Source organism: Leptonychotes weddellii, chromosome 13, assembly GCF_054177405.1.
Source record: "Leptonychotes weddellii isolate Sample4059 chromosome 13, ASM5417740v2, whole genome shotgun sequence".
In the NCBI taxonomy this organism is placed as follows: domain Eukaryota; kingdom Metazoa; phylum Chordata; class Mammalia; order Carnivora; family Phocidae; genus Leptonychotes; species Leptonychotes weddellii.
The window spans coordinates 37221855-37245101 of record NC_138381.1 but is presented as its reverse complement, the minus strand read 5'-3'; the positions used below and the strand labels follow the sequence as shown (position 1 = coordinate 37245101).

The window sequence follows — 23247 nt, the reverse complement described above, 5'->3', positions numbered from 1 at the left end:
CTATTTAAACTAAAATAAATGTCTTTTTCAAAAAAATGTTCTCTGTTAAGGAAAGGAGCATTCAGAAGTAGTCTTGTCAATATTAAGTATCCATGACTTTCTCTCAACCTTTTAACATCACCATGGTGGCCATAATCTGGGCAAACATTCTAGAGCCAAATGATTAATGCGTATTGGTCCATGCTGGTCAATAGAAACAACAGTTCGAAATATCTCATATTCCCAGTATTCATTAAGGCAAAAGTAACCATCACAGGGTCAGAAGGAGTGAATAAAATAAACAGAAGACTTAAGACTATGAAGGTAGAGAAAAGGGGAAGGAAAAGGTCTGATTGCTGATCACATTCACATTTTGGGTATTTGGGGCTGCAGATTACTTCAGATTTCCAAGCAACCCAGAAAATTACCTACCGAATTTCTGGAATGGGAATTGATCAACCCCCTTTTGGAATCTTTGTTGTTGACAAAAACACTGGAGAAATTAACATAACAGCCATAGTTGATCGTGAGGAAACTCCAAGCTTCCTGGTAAGTTTGTGTCCTCATGATTGGGCACCCTTGTTTGTGCCCGGTGGCTTTATAATGTGATACTCTTCTACTGGTTATTTTAGAAGAAAGATCAGTGCACGAATCAATCCACCAATAAATAACAATTTTCATCACTCTTTTAAAGAGCCTTCACTTACAGTTGTGCCCCTGAAGGAATATACCAGGAGGGTGCAGGAGTACGCATTGAAATCCAACATGCATCCTGCAAAGAGCATCACCCTCTTTGTACCATAAGACAGTACCAGCCTGGAAGAAGGGGCAGCTTGCCTAACAGGCCTGCCCAGTGTGGGCACCTTTTCTTCCTTTATCTACTTTTTGGGGAAACATTTTCCTTCTGTGCACAAAAAGTCTGTACATGCTAGTCGAGCTTTATTTCTACAAGTTTTAGTAGTATGCAAACTGAGTTTGTAGAGTAATAAGTAACAATTCCCTCCTTTTTCTAGATCACGTGTTATGCTCTAAATGCCCTAGGACAGAATGTAGAGAAACCACTTGTATTAACAGTTAAAATTTTAGATGTCAATGACAATCCTCCAGTATTTTCACAAAGTATATTCATGGGTGAAATTGAAGAAAATAGTGCTTCAAGTAAGTCTTTTACATTATCTACCACTTCCAATTTTTTTTAATTTTAAAATACAGGTATCACTATAGTATATCATTTTTATTAGCTAATTTATTCTCCTGGTTTTATCAGTAGTTTTGCAGAAAAATTCATCCAAATATCCTGGGTCTTCCTTTCTAATATTTGTACTTGAGCTAATTATCCACTGCCACTGTATTTCTAGGTCGTGGTCCTGTTATCAAGTCAATAGTATCTTACTCTCTATATGTAAGTCACATGAGTACCTGGTAGTCATAAAACTAAAGGAGTGGCCTTAGGTAGCCTGGATGCATCAGCTAGACTTTTTTAGATTATAAAGGACAGAGACACACTCAATTACTTAGATAATTTGGGGAAAGGGGAGAGTGACAATGCCACCCATCAAGGGAAGAAATAAAGACAGAAAATAGTCTCAACTCCAACACAACCAAGGCTTAAGGACAACAGAAAGATTTTTACAGAAGGCAGCACAGTTCCACCTGATTAAGAGAGACAGTAAGAGATACTGCAAATGACATGTAATTTGTTTTTGTGCATAACAGATTTAAGATTTTAAAAAATAAAGGTCAATTTGAAATTGTGTTGAATATTTAATGTGAAAAGAATGTCAATTCTTACATATTCTTTAATGAGCTTCTTCTGTATTCCTAGATTCACTGGTGATGATATTAAATGCCACAGACGCAGATGAACCAAACCACTTGAACTCTAAAATTGCCTTCAAAATTGTCTCTCAGGAACCTGCAGGCACACCCATGTTCCTCCTAAGCAGACACACTGGGGAAGTCCGTACTTTAACCAATTCTCTTGATCGAGAGGTAAAGCAAGGCACTTGGGCACATTCAATAATAAGATCTGATTGTAAGAAAGCCGAGAGAGGTGACCCCATTTTACCTGAGAATGAAAGGAGAAAGGAAAAGAAGTTCTCCATACTCAACTGGGCCAATCTAGGGAAATTGTTTGCATTTCAATATGGTTCTGGTGGGGTGAGATGTGTACCTAAGAACTGTACAATCAATTGTACCCTAAAAACAAGTATCAGCATATCAGTGGGAGGTCAAGTGGAAAGTAAAAGAAGGCATTGAGGCATACACAGACAAAGACTGAACTGTGACTAATTCCTTATTTGGTGGAGGAAAAGGAAATTGCTCAGACAATGGAAGAAATTTCTCCCTGGAATAAAGCCTTCTCTGATGTTACACTTTTTCTACTAACTAGTTTTAATGTCACCCTTGCTTCCAGAACACTAAAGAATCCTCTTTTTCTCTTCCCCATCATCCTACCACCATAACCACCACCACCATTTTATCACCATACAATACCCTGTCAGACTTTATATTACTTCTACGCAAATGATTCTCCAAAAAGACCAATAGGAAAGCTCTGTAAGTAAACTTCCCTCAAATAAGCATCCCAGCATCCTCACTGTCCGTTTTTGCTCCAAGTGTACTTTCTTGCCCTAAGAAGCTCACAAAAAAGAAACCTGGTCTAGCCCCATAAAAACTTGTCCGACTATCCAGGACCCCAGATGCCTCCTCTAGGCTGGACAATGGAACAACTCATATGATCCTTCTAGAGAAGAATATTTTCACCTCTTTACCCATAGGAAGCAGGTAGTTGTTATTTGTATTCCTGGCACTGGAGATTAATTATTTTCCTTTATTTTTCCCCAAATTTAGCAAGTTAGCAGCTATCGTCTGGTTGTGAGTGGTGCCGACAAAGATGGAGAAGGACTATCAACTCAATGTGAATGCAGTATCAAAGTGAAAGATGTTAATGATAATTTCCCAATGTTCAGAGAATCTCAGGTATACCTTGCCCTCCTTGAAGAATAATTTATATATATATTTTTTTTAGCTTATATTTTGCCATTCTAATTCAGTGTTTGCCTGTTCCTGGCTTCTATTTAAGTTCTCTGCACTTTTCTTAAAAAAAAATAAGCTTTTGTCAAATATAAGAATTTAGTAACCAGCAAGAGGCAACACATAATTTGAGAATTAATGGTTAATGCTATTCAGAATAAAATATAATCTCTTTAGATAAAACCTGACAATTACTCTCAAATTCTGCTTCTTTCCTTTTTAGTATTCAGCACATATTGAGGAAAATACTTTAAATTCTGAGTTGCTTCGATTTCAAGTTATAGATTGGGACGAAGAATTCACAGATAATTGGCTTGCAGTGTATTTCTTTACCTCTGGAAATGAAGGGAATTGGTTTGAAATACAAACTGATCCCAGAACTAATGAAGGCATCCTGAAGGTGGTTAAGGTAAAGCCTATTTCCCTTCCATGGTAAAAATATTCCATATTAGCCCAAACTATCATTTCTACAAATAAACTTTATTCACTTCTTAATAATAATACCACTTCTTTACAGAAAACTTAGAAAATACATAGAAGTAGATAGAATTTTTTAAAGACACACACATAGCCCCACTACCTAAGGACAGCTTTTTTAAACATGTTGATTTATTTCCTTCCAAGCTACCCTACTTTCTATAGTAAACACAAATACACTAAAATACATATATTTATAGGTGTGCTTGCTTTAAGCACAAGAATGTAAAACACATTTCTTAATCTCATTTACTCCCTACAACTGAAGTTAGGAAAAGATAAGAATACATAATATTGCGGCTTGTGAATTTGTCAACTTGCTTTAAGTGAATTTAGTTACAGTCATAAGGGGGGGAATGCAACTTTTTGAAAATGGGAATGTATAATTAAATCTGCAATATAAGGGGCGCCTGGGTGGCTCAGTTGTTAAGTGTCTGCCTTCGGCTCAGGTCATGATCCCAGGGTCCTGGGATGGAGCCCCGCATTGGGCTCCCTGCTCCGCAGGAAGCCTGCTTCTCCCTCTCCCACTCCCCCTGCTTGTGTTCCCTCTCTAGCTGTGTGTCTCTCTGTCAAATAAATAAATATCTTAAAAAAAAAATCTGCAATATAAAAAACAGTAATTGAGTAATCCTTGCGTTTAACATGCATGGCTATAACAGACACCCCCCCATACACAGAATCCTATCTGGAATAACATGAGGATATTTCTGCCTGGACCCTGTATAGACTAGAAAAAATAACCACTATTTGAAGACATTCTTTGGCACAGGACACTGGACTATATGTTACCTTCTTCCTTTATTTCTTTGAGTCCAGTAGAGTGACAGACCCATAATATCCCCTTAACAAGGAAATTGCTGGAATCCCCAATTGCTGGAGCTATGCGAGCAGTTCCTATTACTCTGCTTTTCAGAGAGAAGGCTATAACCATCACTTGCAAGGGTGTGTTTTAAACTCCCAGCAATCCCTGAAAATGAAGCCTTCCCTCTCTCCTGTCTTGGTGTCATCTAGTCTTCCAAACTAGCAACCTGGGCCTTATCCTTCATTCATAACATTTCCTCACAACAGTCATCCAATTCTGCCCTGGAAACTGTTCTTAAAGTCTGGCCCTGGTCTTCCTTCCTCTGGCCTGTGATCTACTGGGCCTTGCCTCCTTGCTCCTAGATGACTATAATCCCCTCCTGATGGCTGTCCTTACCTCCTCTTTCTACTTCCCTACATCCTCCTACTGCCACCAGACTACTGCCATGTTTTTCTTAAAACCAGTGTGGATTACTCTGTCCTTGTTCTCCATTGGCTGTGAAAGTGGCCCTCCAGTCTTATTGCTCATTTGCATCCCCAGCAACTTTTCCTCACCAGTGGGAATATAGGAACTATTGGTTCAGTTGGTCTGTGGGGAAGTCCAGGCAATGGCAGGTCTTAATGGCTCCACAGAGAGCTCTAATTGCAGCCAGGATTGATGACCAGCTGCTGGCCTTGAAGATGACCTTCAGTCTCCTCAGAACTATAGACTAGGCCTCTCACCATCTGCAGACAGTGCCCTGTCAGCTTCTGTAACTCTGGGCATTTGCAAATGTTTCACCTTTGCCTGAAAAACTCTCTCATCCTTCGACGCTCAGCTCACTTGAAAGCTCTCAGAAGGGTTCCTATATACTATGGGACTAAATTTGTGCAGTCCTCACCATGATCTAATGAGGTAAAGTTTTGTGGTTTTTTTCAGAAGTGAAAATTTGAGAATCAGAGAAATTAAATATTGTGCCATGAGTCACACAAGCTACTAGGCAGCAGAACCAGGATTCAAGCCACACTACCATAGCAAACTTGGGATTCTTTCCATTGTACCATACAGCCTAAAGACACTATAATGATGTTTTAGTAGTCTAAAGAGAGGTCTGCTCTTTTGTAAATATCGGTTACCAAGCTGAGGTCTTTTTTTTTTTTTTTTATTTGACGGAGAGAGACAGTGAGAGAGGGAACAGAAGCAGGGGGAGTGGGAGAGAGAGAAGCAGACTCCCCGCTGAGCAGGGAGCCCTATGCGGGACCTGATCCCAGGACCCTGGGATTATGACCTGAGCCGAAGGCAGGCGCTTAACGACTGAGCCACCCAGGCGCCCCCCAAGCTGAGGTCTTATGAGTTAAGAATTTTAATGGTTTCCCCACCTCATCATTACAATGATTTCTGAAGCCGTCTTGCTATATAGAAATAAAAGAGGCCATTCATAGCGTGGGACATAGAGTTCTCTTGTCCTGTTCTGGGTTTGCTGGATTGTATCTCTGTGATACTTCTTTCCTTCCAATTTTATTTTATTTTTTTACTCCAGGCTCTAGATTATGAACAACTACAAAATGTACAACTTGGTATTGCTGTCAAAAACAAAGCTGAATTTCACCAATCAGTAATTTCTCAGTATCGAGTGCAGTCAACCCCAGTCACGATTCAAGTAGTCAACGTGAGAGAAGGAATTGCATTCCGTCCTGCTTCCAAGACATTTACTGTGCAGAAAGGCATAAGTAGTAAAAAACTGGTCAATTATGTTCTGGGAACATATCCAGCTATTGATGAGGATACTAAAAAAGCTGCCTCATATGTCAAGTAAGACTGTTTTTATATTATTCCTTGATGTGGTTTTAATTTATAAGCTACTACAAAATAATACCTAAACTATTATATGCCAAGAATACAAAGAGACACAAAGTGGCCAACTCAAGGAACTGTCTAACTCAATAAGAGACTTATAGCCAAATCATTGGAACATACTGGGCTATGAGCGAAGATAACATAAGCATAAGTTAAAGTGGAAACTAAGAGAAGAATGCCTTAGCCTATGGAGAGAAATCAGGAAAAGATCTCACAGAAACTTTCAGTTGAGTTTAAAAAGAGTAGTTCAGCAGAAGACCAATCAGATAAGACAGCACATACAAAACATATATGCCCCAAAATATAAGAACACCATGCAATGTAGATGCTGTAAGAGCAAGAAAACAATTATTTTATTGCACAAAGTAGAAAATTGAAAAAGCAGGCTAATACTTAAGGACTATGAAATACTGCTTGTCTGTGCTAATATGCTAATTTTTTGCCATTTTTTATAAGAGTATATTTTGATGTCTTAAATTAACTATAAATACATTAAATATAAAATGAGTTATTTTCATTAAATAGGTAAACATTCCATATTTGAAAGAAAATTTTATTTTTTCTGTCATAAAACAGGTATATCATGGGACGTAATGATGGTGGTTTACTATTCATTGATTCAAAAACTGCTCAAATCAAATTTGTCAAAAGCATCGATTGGGATTTAACTTTCATAGTTAACAAGACAATCACAGCTGAGGTTCTGGCCATAGATGGTAAGAAAAATATTTCAAAATGGGGTGTCTGGCTGGCTCACTCAGTAGAGCATGCAACTCTTGATCTTGGGTCCGTGAGTTCGAGTCCCACACTGGGCACAGAGATTACTTAAAAAATAAAAATCTTAGGGGTGCCTGGGTGGCTCAGTCGGTTGGGCATCTGCTTTCGGCTCAGGTCATCATCCCAGGTCCTGGGATCAAGCCCCGAATTGGGATCCCTGCAGGGAGGAGCCTGCTTCTCCCTCTCCCTCTGCCTGTCGCTCCCCTTGCTTGTTCTTTCTCTGTCTAATTAATTAATTAATTAATTAATAATAAATAAATAAATAAATAGAAATCTTTAAAAAATATATTTCAATCATTTTTAGAGAAATGTTAACTCCAATTGGCATTTTTTTTATGAATAGATTCTGATTATTTAACATATTACCTTTATCACTACATAAAGTTACTTACTTGGGGCCTTGGGTCTCAAATCTGAGGCAGCTGAACCCAGAAGACTGAGCATTCCAACTTCTCATGGAGTTTTTAGTACCAGTGAATTCTGTGTTCAGTCCCTGTGGTCTGCTGTGTTGAGGCAGAAATTTTGAGACCCACAGGAATTTCTGTGTTTGAGAGGATGGATAAAAATTGATACAGAAGGCCTGTCAGGAAAGCTCAACTCAAATGCGAGGTGCCTTGGTGAGTTACTTATAAAGTGAGTCACTTACAGAGACCTCATGCGACCAGATCATTGAACAATAAAATCTTTTGGAATGTTTCAAAAATAATATTCTTTGGGTGCTTTGTGTTTCATCAAGTATAAATTAATTTATGCTCAGGCAATAAGTAAACAAGAAAATAAAACAAAAGAATAAACACCAAAAATCGTATCACCCGGGAGAAGAGCAAAAAGCACTAAGGGAAACAACAGAAAGTATTCATAATCCTACCACAGAGAAATTTTTACTTTATTTCTTTATTGTTTTTGATTGTCAACATTGAAAAAATTTTCTTCAGTAAACTTTTGTATCTTGGATAGTAAAAATCAATCATTGTTTATTCCAAATACTTCGGCTCAAGCTTTAGAAGCAAAAATCTTTCACACAGTGCTGGGTTCATATAGTAGGATACATTTAAGAAAACTATTGTTTTTATGTTGATTTCATTTGTAATCAGTGAATTCATCACCTTACAGGTCTTGGTTCCAAGCATATTAAACTAATAGCTAATGCTACTAATTATAGACACCAGCCAAGTTGGCAAATTTAAATTTGCTTTTTACAAGATGTGGAAATTAAATGACATCTTTTTACTTGTAAGAATAATGAATATAATTTCTCATGAGAAGACACACTAAGTTGGCTGCATGAAAGAGACTTTTTTTTTTAAAGATTTTATTTATTTATTTGACAGAGACACAGTGAGAGAGGAAACACAAGCAGGGAAGGTGGGAGAGGGAGAAGCAGGCTTCCCGCTGAGCAGGGAGCCTGATGCGGGGCTCGATCCCAGGACCCTGGGATCATGACCTGAGCCAAAGGCAGACACTTAATGACTGAGCCACCCAGGTGCCCCATGCAAGAGACATTTAAAAGGTTTTGGGGGGGGGTACAACATATTCTGTGTATTTCTTTAATTCTAAAATGTTATTCTTACAGAAAACACAGGTAAAACTTCTACAGGCACCATATATGTTAAAGTACCTGGTTTTAATGAAAATTGTCCAACAATCGTCCTTGAAAAGAAAACAATTTGTAGTTCACAGCCTTCTGTGGTAGTCTCAGCTAGAGCACTAGACAATAAATATACTGGCCCCTACACATTTTCTCTGGAGGCGCAACCACTAAAATTACCAGTTGTGTGGAGTATCACAACACTCAATGGTGAGTAATGGTAAACTTGCTTCCGTAAATGAAAAAGTTGCTGCTTCTTTATATTTCCAGAGGGATAAAAGGGCTCATTTGGGAACAAGTCTCTTCCAAGAATAACTGAAAAAACTCTTTAAAGGCAATGAAGATGCGGTCCTAGCCTCATGAATTTCTTCTCTCTTCAGAAGAGGAATGATACGATATGTTTGTACTATTTAATATTTTGTTTTTTATGTGCAATCTAATTGTTTTGTATTTTTAATGTCTTATTTCTACCTCCACAACACACCATAAAAAGAATAGAGTCAGCCATCAATTCTATTGCAGAGCTGTTTAAATTTCTAAATATATAAAGTTTTCCTAACTGGGCAGACTGTGAACAGATATGAAGTACTGGATGGGTTGCCCGTTCAAGGCTCATAGGAGTGGTACTTAGTCTGTCACTAGTTAGGAATCTTGACAGCATGGTAGACTAAAATTCCCATTAGCTCATTAGCCAGTGGGAAAGAGTTCATTCATCCTTCCTTTTCTTCTAACCTTTATCATGCTAATTTTACATTTTTAATGTTTTCTAGTAGTCTCCTAGAAATAACCATTGGACTTAATAAGAATCTTCTCACTTTTCTCTGGTTCTTTGCTGAACCAATCTTGCTTCCCTCCATGAATGTGCTCTATGGTTCTCTAGGCCCAGGTATCGGCCATTGCTAGAATCACCAGAGGGATCTTGTCCTCCATGGCCTTCTTTCCGAGGGCCTTATTGATCTTGGTGTAAGTTCCTAGTTCCAAAGTATTCATGTAGCTTTTGGATCCAAATGGGTTTACCAGCACATGGACAATGAAAAGTTTGCAAAAGAAACATCAGAGAGAGACAGGACCCAGCACTAGACATACCTGCTTGAGTGAGGCTGGACAAGGCAACAGTGGTTGGAATGAGTGGATCAGGCATAATATCAAAGGGCAGGGTCAAGAGTGATACAGTTGGGGGCGCCTGGGTGGCTCAGTTGGTTAAGCGACTGCCTTCGGCTCAGGTCATGATCTTGGAGTCCCAGGATCGAGTCCCGCATCAGGCTCCCTGCTCGGCAGGGAGCCTGCTTCTGCCTCTGACCCTCCTCCCTCTCGTGCTCTCTCTCTCTCATTCTCTCTGTCTCAAATAAATAAATAAAATCTTTAAAAAAAAAAAAAAGAGTGATACAGTTGACACAACTCTGCAGTTTACAAGAGCTGCTACTGGAGTCCACTTAGAAAGGGACAACATAGCAATGGAGAATGATCAATGTTTGTGAGTTAGATAGGCAACAGGCCCTCACCTCAGAGAATCCCATACAACTGGCTTTTGGGCACATGGAATGAATGCTATCAGCAACAGCTGAGGTAGTGGAAGCCAAAGCAGAAATTCAGTCTTGATAAGTCAGGCAAAAAGCATGGATTCAGAGGGAAGGCATACGTCCAGAGGGCCACACGAGAGTCCAGGGAGTTGGTGCAGACATAGAGGAGATTGGTTAAGCCCCAGGAGAGGGAGGGGGGCTGATATTGAAATGTTACCTGCCTCCCATCATCCTTCAGGGGAAAATCAGGGTAGGACTGAGTCTTCATGGGAAGCAATAACAGGCCCATCTGGGGCAGAAAGAAGGACAAGGAGGAAATGCAACCTGATTTATCCAACTGAATCCCTTATCACTCTCAGAACTGTTCCAACCTCACCCTACTATCAGCCTCCCTATCTGTGACAATGATGCTTAAGGCAACCCTGGGTCTGTTAACAAAAATAAGTAGTTTTAAGAGCAAAAGACACCTTGTCCTGCTGTTGATTTGTGTGATTGTTTGTCTTCAGCTACTTCCGCACTCCTAAATGCCCTGCAGCCTCCATCTCTTGGAACGCACAGCATCGCCTTCACTGTTACTGACAGTCAGGACAGACCGTGCGAGACACCAGAGAGCCTGACTCTGGAAGTCTGCCAGTGTGACAACAGGGACACCTGTAGAACTCCTAGTGATAATGATCCCATAGATGGAAAGAGATCATCAGTGAGGCTGGGGCCTGCCGCCATCGGCCTGCTACTCCTTGGTCTTTTGCTGTTGCTATGTGAGTATGCCAAAGCTAACTTCTGTTTCTGATGGGGAATCAGCCTTTGTGGGGGCCTTCAGGTTGCATGGGCAATGCTATCTTTGTAATGTACAACCATTCCTTAACTGTGTTATGGGCAAAGGTGGGGGTAACATTTTCAGGAAGAACTGGACATGTTGAAAGTTAATGTGTCACTTGCCAGCAATCTATTCATAATACAACAAAGCAAGTCATATATATGTTAGACAGTTAGAAAACAGCACAGGAGAATCAACAAGAGAAAAGTTAAAGCATGAACACTTTCTATATACTGCCAGTGATGTTCATCATCAAAATAATGCCTTTACCCATAAAGAAGTCCACAGACATAGAATAGAAAAAGAACCCCTGCCAAATAAATCTAGGGAAAAATATAGAGGATATATAGCCTTTGAGCTTTATAATGAACATTAATACATCATAGGCTCTGAAAAGTTATTGCTTAATCCAGCACTTTCTGAAAATAGCTGACCACTATATATACACCCTCTTAAAGGCTTTCACTTAATAAGATTAAGCTTACTGAGCACATTTAGGGAAACTACACACATGTTGTATTTTTCAATAAAAGTAAAATTTAATCAATGGATAGGTTTCTAAAAGTTTCAATTAAATTAAAATCTTGTGAATCAAATAGTATTTTTAATGTAATAGGTCTCTATTTAAAGGAAATTCATGGCAAATTCTTATATAAATAAGAAAAATCCTTGATAAATTCACATTCATTTCCCAAATTTATTATAGAACTGTAGGCTTTTAGAATTAAAATGATTGTTCATGATAAACAAGTCTACTCCAGCCCCTTCACTTAAATTTTTTTAAAATTTGCAAAATATTTTTAAACCACAAAGTGCACAAAATTACATGACAAGCACACATATAACCATCACTCAGATTTAACAGATCTTAATATTTGCCATATCTTTTCAGATCTCTTTTTATAAAAAAAGAAGTTGATATCCATACATTTAGTGGCCTCCCACACATGCCGTATATTCTTCTTCTGCCTTCCCCAAAAGTGTTTACTATTCTGCAGTTAACATGCATCATTCCATTTCACAGCTTGAAATCGATTCACCTTTCAGTTTTTCAATATCTTATTAGTCAATTTCAAAACCAAAAGATTTTTCAAGTACATAGATGTGAGTCTTGACGCAAGCAGCCAGCTGGGAAGGGAACCTGATTCTGGTTTTCATTAGTTCACAGATTTATGCGTGTCTAACTCTATGGAAAAAAAACTATACCATGATGCAGCTATAATAGAAATGAATACAAAGGGGTACTATGGAGACTTTGTGGAGTAAGAGAATCAATCATCAATTTGAGCCTTGGAAAATGAGTAGGATATAGAAAGTACAAAAAAAAGGGAAATGTGTTGCCAAAGGGTGACAGCATGAGCCAAACCCAGAAAATGCTTTGCATGTTTTAGGAATCACACCTCCCTGCTAATGCAGGGAGATTGTGGACAGTCAAGGAGATGAAACTGGAACCAATTTGAAAGGGCTTACGTACATATGTTATGGTATTTGTGCTTTAAGCTATGAGAAAAAAGAGTTGCTGAAAGTATCTAAATAAAAGCCTCGCATGTTCATATTTGTGTTTTAGAAAGATAACATCGGCAGCGCTGTGTACTGTAAATTAGAAAGGAAATAACAGTTAGGAGGTTCTTCTACTAGTTTCAAAGAGAGATAAAAGCCAGATTTAGACATGAGACTGGAAGGGAAAGGATAAGTGTGTGAGGCATTACATGGAGAAAATTTGGAGACTAAGGAATATGAAGAGTGGATAAGAAATCCAGATGAACCATTGAATTCCGTTGTCACTTAAACCATTAAATGAAATTGAAAACATTAGATGAAGCACAGATACACAGGGTGGCAGTGATGAGTTTCATTTTGAAATACTGACTGTTAGGGTGTAGATATATCCCAGAGGCAAGCCATTGTACATTTGGGATTGTGGCTCAGGATGGCAATCAGAGAAAGTACACCATGTTATATTCCCACAATCATATTTGCTTCCTGTGCTCCTACCATTTGAAAACATGCCATGTTTTGATTTTTGTGCAGGATAAAACATACATTTTTCAGTCTGTAGAAATGCACTCAACACTTTGAAAAACTTTTTCTGGATACATATATAAAAACCAAATATATATTGCAGATAACTATGATAAGCAAGATCTCTAAAAGACAATTTATGCCCACCTAAAAATACTCACCATTCAGGTGTACATTCATCACCTTAAAAACTAATTTGTCAACTAACAATATTCAATTCTTCCCACACACTTAACAAAGTCATAGAATTGAGAATGGCAATGAATAAAAAAAAAAAAAAAAAGCCTGTAGAAGTATCATTTATTTATTATATTAAATTTTAAGAAAATGCATTATGTCCAACCTATTTTATTTATAATATAGGACCAACCTAATTTGCATAACTGATGTAGCCCTTCCAGAAAATACTAGCAAATCCTCAGAGCACTCACTAGGGTCCTTTACTTATACTGCTAACTCAATTAATCCTCACAACTACCTGTGATGTAGATAATATTTATTCTCCCATTCACTGTATGAGTTACTAGAGGCAAGAAAGATGATAAAACTTACCCAGCTGGTGAGAGGTGGAGCCAAAGTTCAAACCCTACAAGCCCTCACTAAACTACCTCTAGGCGGACAGAATTCAAACATGAGGATTCAATAGACCTTGAGAGGCCAGAGGTGGGGGTGGGGTCACTAACTACTTAGCTTGCCAGAACTTCCTTTCAAGAGAGAGTTTAGTATTTAGCTCTTGGTCCATTAGCATGAGAATGATGTTAATCTAAAGATTGCTGAGATGTGACGGATATGCACAGAAAGAATGAAAATTACCCTGACAGGAAAGGCCCTCCAAGCTAGGGATTCTTAAGTCACAATTAAGAGTGCAATGGTATTAGCTCATCACTCTAGTTGCTGAGGGAGTTTGCTGGTTAATTGCTATTTACTAAGAGATGAGTAGAGTCCAGATTACAGAAACATTATCCTGCCCACCTAAAATCCTGACCATCCAGGTGTGTATTCACCTGACATAACATACATTGCCTCAAAATGGACAAATAAATGCAATAAATATATATATATTTATTTATATATATAATATATATTACAGAAAAGGATTGAGGACCTGAACAACTGAACAACCATCTTTATCATTCATCAAACTGACTATTTCAAGAAAATATACATATCACAAGAATGATCCGATCAGTCTCCTCCAGTTTCATAATTGTATGAAATTTTAGGATGCTTAGTTTACATTTTATTTTGTAGAAACTAATTTTGCTTTCTATTAGATTTTCCTGAGTCCTGAAAATACTGTATTTTCTTCCTAATGTTTCAGACAATTGTCATGTCTCATTGTTTCCAAATGATTCAAATGTTCCGATATTTTATTTTCCTTTATAACTAGTGGCCCCCCTTCTCCTGCTGACCTGTGACTGTGGGGTGGGTCCTATCGGGGGAGTGACAGGAGGATTTATGCCAGTTCCTGATGGTTCAGAAGGAACAATTCATCAGTGGGGAATCGAAGGAGCCCATCCTGAAGACAAGGTGAGGACCCAGTTTCTAAAACATTTATTTCAATCATATAGAGCAAAATTAGATTTATATTCAGATAGGAAATGGGGTAATGGGGTATAAAAATAAGACACTCCTTGACCTTTAAAGACCTTTGTGAGTCAGTACTGAAATAAATGGAGCCTTTTAGAATCATAGCTCTTCAGATGTCTAATCATAAAAATGGTTACTCCTGCAAGAATTTGGCCTTCTCCTAAAGTCACCTTTTGCAGAGAGCCACATTTCACCCATAGTACCATGAAATCTGGTTCATTTTGAAATGTATTTATTTTTTGAACACGGTTTGCAGGAAATCACAAATATTCGCGTGCCACCTACCACTGCCAATGAAGCCGATTTCATGGAAAATTCTGGTAAGTGAACATCAAATGGATTTTTGAAAGCAATACTGGGTTAAATAAGAAATACTGAAAAATAATAAGTGTTCTAAATCATTCTCTTAATAATTGGCATATATGTACACATGCTGGGAGATGTTCCCACTGAAATAGGGTTTCAATGAAATGATTTACTATTAGTATATTAGTCAATTCCGGGGCCAAGCTTGGGTTTCCGTAAGTTCATTGAAATTCATTGCCCACTGATGCCACCATTTTTAATATCCAAAGATTTGTTATACATTTTCCAAACTTTAATAAACTGAAGTATATAGCTCTCAGCTATATACTGATTACTAATTTTTTAATTAGAAAAGATTTCACACATGTAGAAAAATGTAAAGGAAGATATCCCCAATACTATGTACCTACCACTCAACTTTATTCTTAACTTTGGTAATATTTGCAGTTAAACCTCCTGTGTGCACATCCTCTATCCTACTGCCCTTCTTCCTTCCCCAGAACTAACAATACCCTAATTTGAGTTCAATTACCAATTTTAATTCAGTCATAATGGGACAAGGTTGTTTATGTTCTCATATAGGTGAAATTATTTCTTTGGTTTGCCAAAGGACTGTTTTATTCATACTGTCTCAGTGCCACAATTAAGGCATAAACTAGAGAAACAATAAGACCTAATGCCTAATATTAAAATTTATATTAATTCCATACTTAGCAATAGATTGTTTTTAAATGTCTAGCCTGCAAAATCTGCATGAGATCACCCCAAAATGTCTGCCTTTATCAGCTACCCCATCCTCACATGCTTTTTCCATTATAATTACATAGCAAAAACTACATTCAGAATTCTCTAGAAAAAAATTAACTTTCCATGAAAGTGTAATGTAAAGGTAATAGGGAGAATAGTCATAACTCTTTAAATTTTCTTCAGGCACCAAGACACTAAATTAGCATCTGCTAATTTGCATGATTACATTATGTATGTTTCCTCTTTGATTTCCATATTGAAAGCAATATGATAGCTTAATTTTAATTTCTTTTTTCCTGAAAACAAATAAGCATTGCACTAGAAGCTTTCCGCGGCTGTGTGCTGAATATTCTGTTTCTACTTTTCTATTTCTGGCTGTTGTCACTGAAAATCTATTTCCTGTGTATATTTTTTAATTTGTATGTTTCCAGAGCTGTTCCATCTGCTAAGACCCTCTGTTACAGCCTCATCTGCTCTGTTACTCTCTCATTAACAGACCATAGGATGTTCTTATTATCTCTAGTCATATAATTGTAATTTCTCCCACTTATTTGCTTTACTTGGTGTTTACCTATCGATATCAAAAAACAGTAAAAAAAAAAAATTACAGCATAAGATGCTACAGAATTTTCTCCCCTGTTTTTAGAAGTTTGTACAAATACCTATGCTGGAGGGACAGTGGTGGAAGGAGCCTCGGGAATGGAACTGACCACCAAGCTTGGAGCAGCTACAGGATCTGGAGCTGCTGCAGGATTTGGAGCAGCCACTGGACTTGGCATTGGTTCTGCAGGACAGTCTGGAACGATGAGAACAAGGCATTCCACTGGAGGAACCATTAAAGACTATGGTGAAGGAGCAGTAAGCATGAATTTCCTGGACTCCTATTTTTCTCAGGTAATTTGGTGGAAAGCTCTGTGGCTTTGTTATCTTATGTACATCAGAGATCTTTTTACTTGACTTTACTTCAGTTTTGCAATTCATTGTTGTTGCTGTACTTACAGCTTGTTAAAATGTAAGAAAAAAACAGGGTTCTTTGCCAAAATAATGCAGATAACCTAAGATGGCTGCCAAAATTGGGCTACTAGTCAAAAGGAAAAATGGTAGGTAGACACAAAGGGAGATAATACAGCAAGTGGAACCTCTTCCTTCTGACTGAAATAACAATGGAAAGCAAAATCTTTTGCGTGTCAGGATCAGCAGCATCCTCTTTAGAAATACAAAGCAGCTTATTTTGTGTTTCCTACACCATAAAGTATGTCAAATGTGCATGTTTTTCTGAGACAGGCTTATAGTACTCTTCACATTTTCAAAGGAGTCCATGCCCAAAATGCTGAAGAACCATTTAATTAATTACCCAAAAATAAAAGTGGGGAAAAAAGGGATGTGATCAAAGATCAGATGAAGTGTCAGGAAGCAGAGAACTGAAAGGAACAAGGGTTTAAGAACAGAGAAGACTTTAAGAGGCAGGTCTTGCCTCTTGGTTGGTGCATCATTAGAACAGATTTCATACAGAGTTTTGATGTGAGAGCTGGTAAGTTCCAGGATCGGACCTGTTGCTGAGAACGTGGAGCCTCACACTGATTGGCAGGGAGAGCCTGTTTGGGATGAGGACTCTTGGGATATTCTGAGGTGTGGTGTGGGCCTTAGTTATGGGTCAGGCTCCCGCATGGGTTGGGAAGTCTAGGCAAAGACCCCACACTGGCTGAGAGCTGGCTTAGATGGTGCAAGTGGGATGCCTGCCCCCCACCCACAAACACAAAGACAAGCATAAACACAAGCACACACAGGGACCCCCACACTTGGCCCAGTGAGTAACCTCCAAGCTTTGAACACATTGGTTTTGTAGGTCTAAATCCATGTAAGTGCCCTCAAAACCCATACTTAAAACGTGAGCCTAGGCCGGACTCAGTTTTGAAGGAATGTCAACCACACTGTTCTCCAAACACCTGATAATTTCTGTAACAAGATTATTGATATACAGAGTATGCCTTTACTTCTATGGATTACCTAAATTATGCATTCATGATCAGTCCTCGAGTTCTATGAACAGTATTGCATTCTTCAACTGAGACTCTTCCAAATTCATTTTTTCCACTTTTCTCCATCTTTAGAAAGCATTTGCCTGTGCAGAGGAAGACGACGCCCAGGAAGCAAATGACTGCTTGCTGATCTATGATAACGAAGGAATGGGTGCTCCCAGTTCTCCCGTGGGCTCCTTGGGTTGTTGCAGTTTTATTGCCGATGAGCTGGATGACAGCTTCTTGGACTCGCTCGGCCCCAAATTTAAAAAACTTGCAGAGATAAGCCTCAGGATCGATGATGAAGCCAAACAATCTCAGCCGCCTTCCAAAGACAGCCATTTTGGGATTGAATCCTGTGGCTACTCCCTAGGAGTCCAACAGCCGGAATCTGTTAGGGGCCAGACTTTGTCAGGCAGTCAAGGAACTTCTGCTTTGTCTGCTTCCGGCTCTGTTCTCCAACCAGCCATTTCCATCCCTGACACTTTGCAGCATGGTAGTTATTTGGTAACAGAGACTTACTCGGCCTCTGGTTCTCTCATGCAACCTCCCGCTACAGTCTCTGAGCCACTTCTCACGCAAAATGTAACAGTGACAGAGAGGGTGATTTGTCCCATTTCCAATGCTCCTGGCAACCTACAAACTCCGATGGAGCTACGGGGGTCACATAATAGGATCTGTACAGAAGATCCTTGTTCCCGTCTAATATGACCAGAATGAACTGGAATAATATATTGGTTGAATATAATTATTTAGACCAAATTGTTAAAAGGAGCATAAAAAAGCTCACAGTACTTGTCTAATTGGGCACTTATTTGGTACTATCCTAAACTGAGCTTGATTCTTTTAATTTTCTAGTTGATATCCCCAAACTGGATATGCTGTCACTCTCACTTCTCAAATACCATTCAAGTGGTAGTAAATCTTGATGTTTTTCAAAAAAAAAAAATCTTAAGATCATATCCAGTGGGAAATTTTCAATTAATAATTAACAACTTTAAAACTTCTGTTTTTGCAGTACCAAAGAAAGGTATTTATCACTTTAAATAAAATGCAGCATGTTTTAGTGGATTAAGCACTTGTAGTCAAGAGCCCCAGTTCTTGTCCCTGTCACCTTTTCTTATGTCACTAATAATAATGTAAAAGTCATAGGTCTTTGCTAAAGCATTTTGAGCTGCTTAGAAAAAGGAAGTAGTTGCAGCTGAGTTTTTGCCATCTTCTTGGTGTTGGGAGACCCTAAGTGCATCTTTTGCACAAGTTAAGGGCTATTGGCTTATGCATTAAACTTGCTATATCTATATTCCTCAATTCTCAAAATAAGACAGTTTGGTAAGAAAATATCGTAGAACATTTAGGAAAGTTTAGTATGGTGTAAATAATATTTTGTGTTTTTCTAAATTACTTTGAAAGGATCTATCCAAAGAAAATTCTTACACTGAGCTCCTTCCTACACACTTCTCAGTACAAAACCTGTGTTAATCGTTCTCAAAAATTACTCTCTATTTTTTAAATGTCAGTGGGTAGATGTAACTTGCATATGAGATATAGTGATGTTTATTATGCTAACAATGTCTACAGACTTTGTGAGAATACAAAACCTGGTTTTTCTCATAAGAAAAAGATGCCTCTGACTAGATTAACATATGGTGACATTTTTGAATATGTATTATAAGCCCCATTTCAAGTCAAAAAGGGAGATGGAAAGGGATTATCAGTAACCTCTATTATTTTATTAAGCCTCACTCCTTTGAAATAGCTACAGCAACTTAATTCTCTAGCATAACAATGAAGATTCCAAATTTATTATTTCATGCATGTTGCCCTAATAGCAACGCAGTTCTTCAAATCATCTGTGGTCATTCATTCCAGACCTTCAGCCTTTAGCCCCTAGAGAACACCTTCTTATCAACATTCTTGTCTTAGCTGAGTCTTTACAAGGTCATTGTCCAACTCCATTATCTCTAATTGTATGTAAAATACTCCTCTCTGTTTTGTTTTGTTTTGTTTTGTTGCCATATTCAAAACCTATTTGTTTTTCCAGATGGAATGCAAAGTAATAAAGTATGTTTTAACACAGAAGGATAAAAGTCCTAAGGATCCCAGGGTGGGGTGGGGGAAGACACCTCCTAAATGTCCCTACATCTAACATCCTTCCCTCTCCCTGGCGCCATGACTACCAGGAAGGTATGTACTAGGATGGCCAAGAAGTGCAGGCAATCTGTTCTTTCAAGACAAGCCCACTGTTTCAACAACACCTGCAGTGTGCCCAGCTTGAGGTGAGGGGAATTAGACCCCAGGAAACAGCTACCAGGTCCTGAGGAAGTTGTCTTGCTATTACCACTGAGACCTCTCCTTAGTGGAAGCTTGTTCTGGGGTCTGGATCACACATGGTTGATTTGTGTCTCTATGATGCATGAGAATTACATTAATAATCATAATAATCCTTATTTCAAGTTCAAAAGTGTCTTCAGGATCCTCAAAGTATTTTGGTGTTGACTCTTAAAACCCAACTTATCATGAAATGGGAATTTTCTGCCTTGCCAAACTACAGAGGAAACTATGTCATCGCAGTGAAGGCTCTGTAAGGGAAAAATTGAAATTAAATGTGTTTTAAAATGAAAATAGATTCATCTTGTCTAGGAGGACCTCAAATTGATTTGCCATGTAAAAGTAAATTCAAAGCAAAAATGTATCTGTATTTTTTCACCAAAACTAAAAATTGTTTTAAGCAAAAAAAAAAAAAGTTTAAAACTGTCTTTTTACTGGATGTATTATAAATTTTAAACAGTATACACTAAAACTTTAACAGTGTAACACTGTTGTAATAAAACTGTTTGGCAACAAACTTATGAGTACTTCCTTAACCATTTAGTAAAAGGTGAACTACTCTCTATAATTAATAGTTACTAAGAAATATAAGGTAGGAAACTGACTTACATATGTATTTTTATCAGTATTTTACATTTTTTTCCAGCCGATACCCTTTGTCCATCCTCCCAGAAAGGAAGGAAATACCTGAGGACTCCAGATCTCTTCTTCAGGTGGAATAGTGCTGGATGAGGTGCTAGATGAGGTCAGGGCAGACTTTTATTAACTAGATGCTTTAACTTGTTTATTATTTGTTTGGTAGCTTGGAACGATCTTTCAGGCAAAAGTTCTGACATGCTATGCTGCCTCAGAGAGCAAAGTTGAAGTAAAGAGAAGGTAAGGTTGCTAGCCTAACATGACGAAAAATGTACCATGGCTCTGGTAACAGTTATGAGCCCCTAGCCTGGGTCTGTCTCCCAGTAAATGTCTTTTTTTTTTTTTTATGTCTTCCTTTAAAGGGATGCCACAAAAAGTCCCTTTGGAACTTCAAATCTTGCCTTGGTTGACCTTCCTCATTCTTTAATCTGTACAATTCAACTTGGATCTGCTGTATGAGGAGCAGAAACTGGATTAGAGTGGATGTTGAGTGAAGAAAAGTGGGAGGCTTGACTCTGATGTTCCAAATCAATTCCAGGAAATATGAAGCCCCTGTAGGTAAATTCCAAAAATATCACCTGATCCTCCAATTTATAGAAAGTTTGAAGAATAAAAACAGCAAGATCAATGTACCCTAACTTTCAAAAATCAAGGAAGAGTGTGAAAAAAACACACTCAACTGACAAGCTTCAATGCAACTAACAATTAAGAAGCATGTAAACGTTAAGGATTTTCCCTTCTTGTTATTGGCAATTCAGCTTTTTCTGTACTCCTTTACTGGGTCTACAAAAAGTAACTCTGAATCAGAGATTATATGGTTTAATACTTGTTGGACAGCACAGTCTGAGATCATTTTTAAGTAAGGGGGATAACTGATAAAGAAAAGAAGATAACTGATTTCCAGGTGCCAGAAGCAATACGTTTTCCACAGTGAATACTGAGATTCTTCTGCTCTACCTGATCCCTCCGTGACAAAGACATGGGCCCTTCAAGGTTGGTGCCTTTACTTTCTTTTTCTTTTATACATAGACTTTCTTTTTAACAAATGCAAAACAGAAAAATCTAAATACAATGGAGATACAATTAAAACTCAAGAAAATGATGGTCTAAAAGAACAAGCGCAAATGGATACAGTTACCAGAGCAGGAAGAAACTAGACACTGGTAAAGCCCTACCAGTGGCCAAGACAGTTCATTACATATTCTAATTTAATTCTTACAGTAACCCTGATTATAGTCAGGAAAACAGAGACCCAAGACGCAAATTACTTCCTCAAGGTCATTCAGTAAAGTGACACAAATGTAAAGGTTTATCTATAGGTATTCAGTAATAATAATACATATTATTACTCTGTCAAAATAATCTGCTTGCTTTCAGCTCCAAGACTTGAGTAGAGCATGAAAAATTGGAAGGAATACAAAGAAAACAATGAGAATAATTTTTAAAAGACTAGAAATCTAGATATAATTCTAAAGATTAAAGAAGCAGTACATTGTAGGCAAATATATCTATTTGGGAATAGAGGACAGGGCAATCTATATATTTCTATATATATCTAAGATTAGGAGGTAGAGAGAGATAAAAAGGTAGAGACAGAGGAATAGATAGAAAGAATGCAAATACATGATTTGCTGCTATTTTGAAGTATATGTGAGGTTATTTTTCAGGGCACAATGGCATCTCTTCCACATTTAATAAGAAAAACAAACTACCCGAAAGTCATGGAATCTCTTTTCTGGTAAACTCCTTAAGGATTACTTTGATAGCACACTATTTAAAAGAAGTTATGTGTGACATGTAGCTAGATATAAAAATAACTTTATATAGAGAGATTTTGATTCAATATTAATATATATTGTGAAATGATCACCACAGTAAGTCTAGGTAACATCCATCACCATAGATAGTTACAAAAAAAATTTTTTCTTGTGATAAGGACTTGTAATATCTACCCTTTTTGCAACTTTCAAATATGCAATTCAGTATTATTAACTATAGTGACCGTGTTGTACATTATATCCCCATGACTTATTTATAACTGTAAGTTTGTACCTTTTGACCCCTTTCACCCATTTTCCCCAGCTCCCATGCCCCACCTTTGGCAATCACCAGTCTGTTCTCTGTCTAAGATCCTGATTTTTGTTTTATTCCGTTTCATATTTTTTAAATGATAACTTTAAATGGGTCCTTCCACCTCAGTGTTTCCATGATTTGTGGAAAACAACACATTTGAACAACTATAATTATTTTACTCCTCAACACTATCTCCCTCTCCACTTTTATTCCATGAAGTGCCATCATATTTTTAAATTTATGCCTTGGAACATCTCTGATGTTTTCTGTGTGCTGAATTTGTCCTTATTAAATTAGCAAACAGTAAAAGTTGTGTGAAAACACAGAGCGGCAAATTCTAATATAAGCAAACACTGAGATTGAAAGAATATGTATGTCCTCATTTCTTCAGAAGGCAGAGGAAGTATTTATATTCTTTCATAACCAAGAGAGGATTGCAAAGAACTCTCTTAATTATAAAGCAGCACAGAATCAGGTAATCTTGTATCTATTTAAATGGGATAATGATATGGTTTCTACTCCTGCAAAAAGGCATTGTCACTAAGTCAAAAATGAGTATTTAAACACAAAAAGTGAGATTAACTTCAGTCATGTCTCCCCATGTCCAACTGACTATGTTGATAGTAAGATTTATGTGGTCCTGGCCTGGAGGTAAAACGCACACACACACACATGCACGTACACGTGTGTGCGCA

General features: G+C 37.8%; 1 protein-coding gene across 1 annotated transcript in view; it reads left to right on the top strand.

Annotated features, from left to right (window-relative positions):
• Positions 1-20360, top strand: part of DSG3 (desmoglein 3) — a 28385-nt gene extending 8025 nt beyond the window's left edge. The window contains exons 4-16 of the mRNA XM_081801445.1: positions 373-528; positions 993-1137; positions 1805-1971; positions 2833-2961; positions 3239-3424; positions 5814-6085; positions 6707-6846; positions 8481-8705; positions 10522-10773; positions 14245-14384; positions 14701-14764; positions 16144-16391; positions 17609-20360. Coding sequence (XP_081657571.1) covers positions 373-528; positions 993-1137; positions 1805-1971; positions 2833-2961; positions 3239-3424; positions 5814-6085; positions 6707-6846; positions 8481-8705; positions 10522-10773; positions 14245-14384; positions 14701-14764; positions 16144-16391; positions 17609-18226 — 2742 coding nt within the window. The 3' untranslated portion in view covers positions 18227-20360. The remainder of the gene's footprint in view (positions 1-372; positions 529-992; positions 1138-1804; positions 1972-2832; positions 2962-3238; positions 3425-5813; positions 6086-6706; positions 6847-8480; positions 8706-10521; positions 10774-14244; positions 14385-14700; positions 14765-16143; positions 16392-17608) is intronic.
• The last annotated feature ends 2887 nt before the right edge of the window (positions 20361-23247 follow it).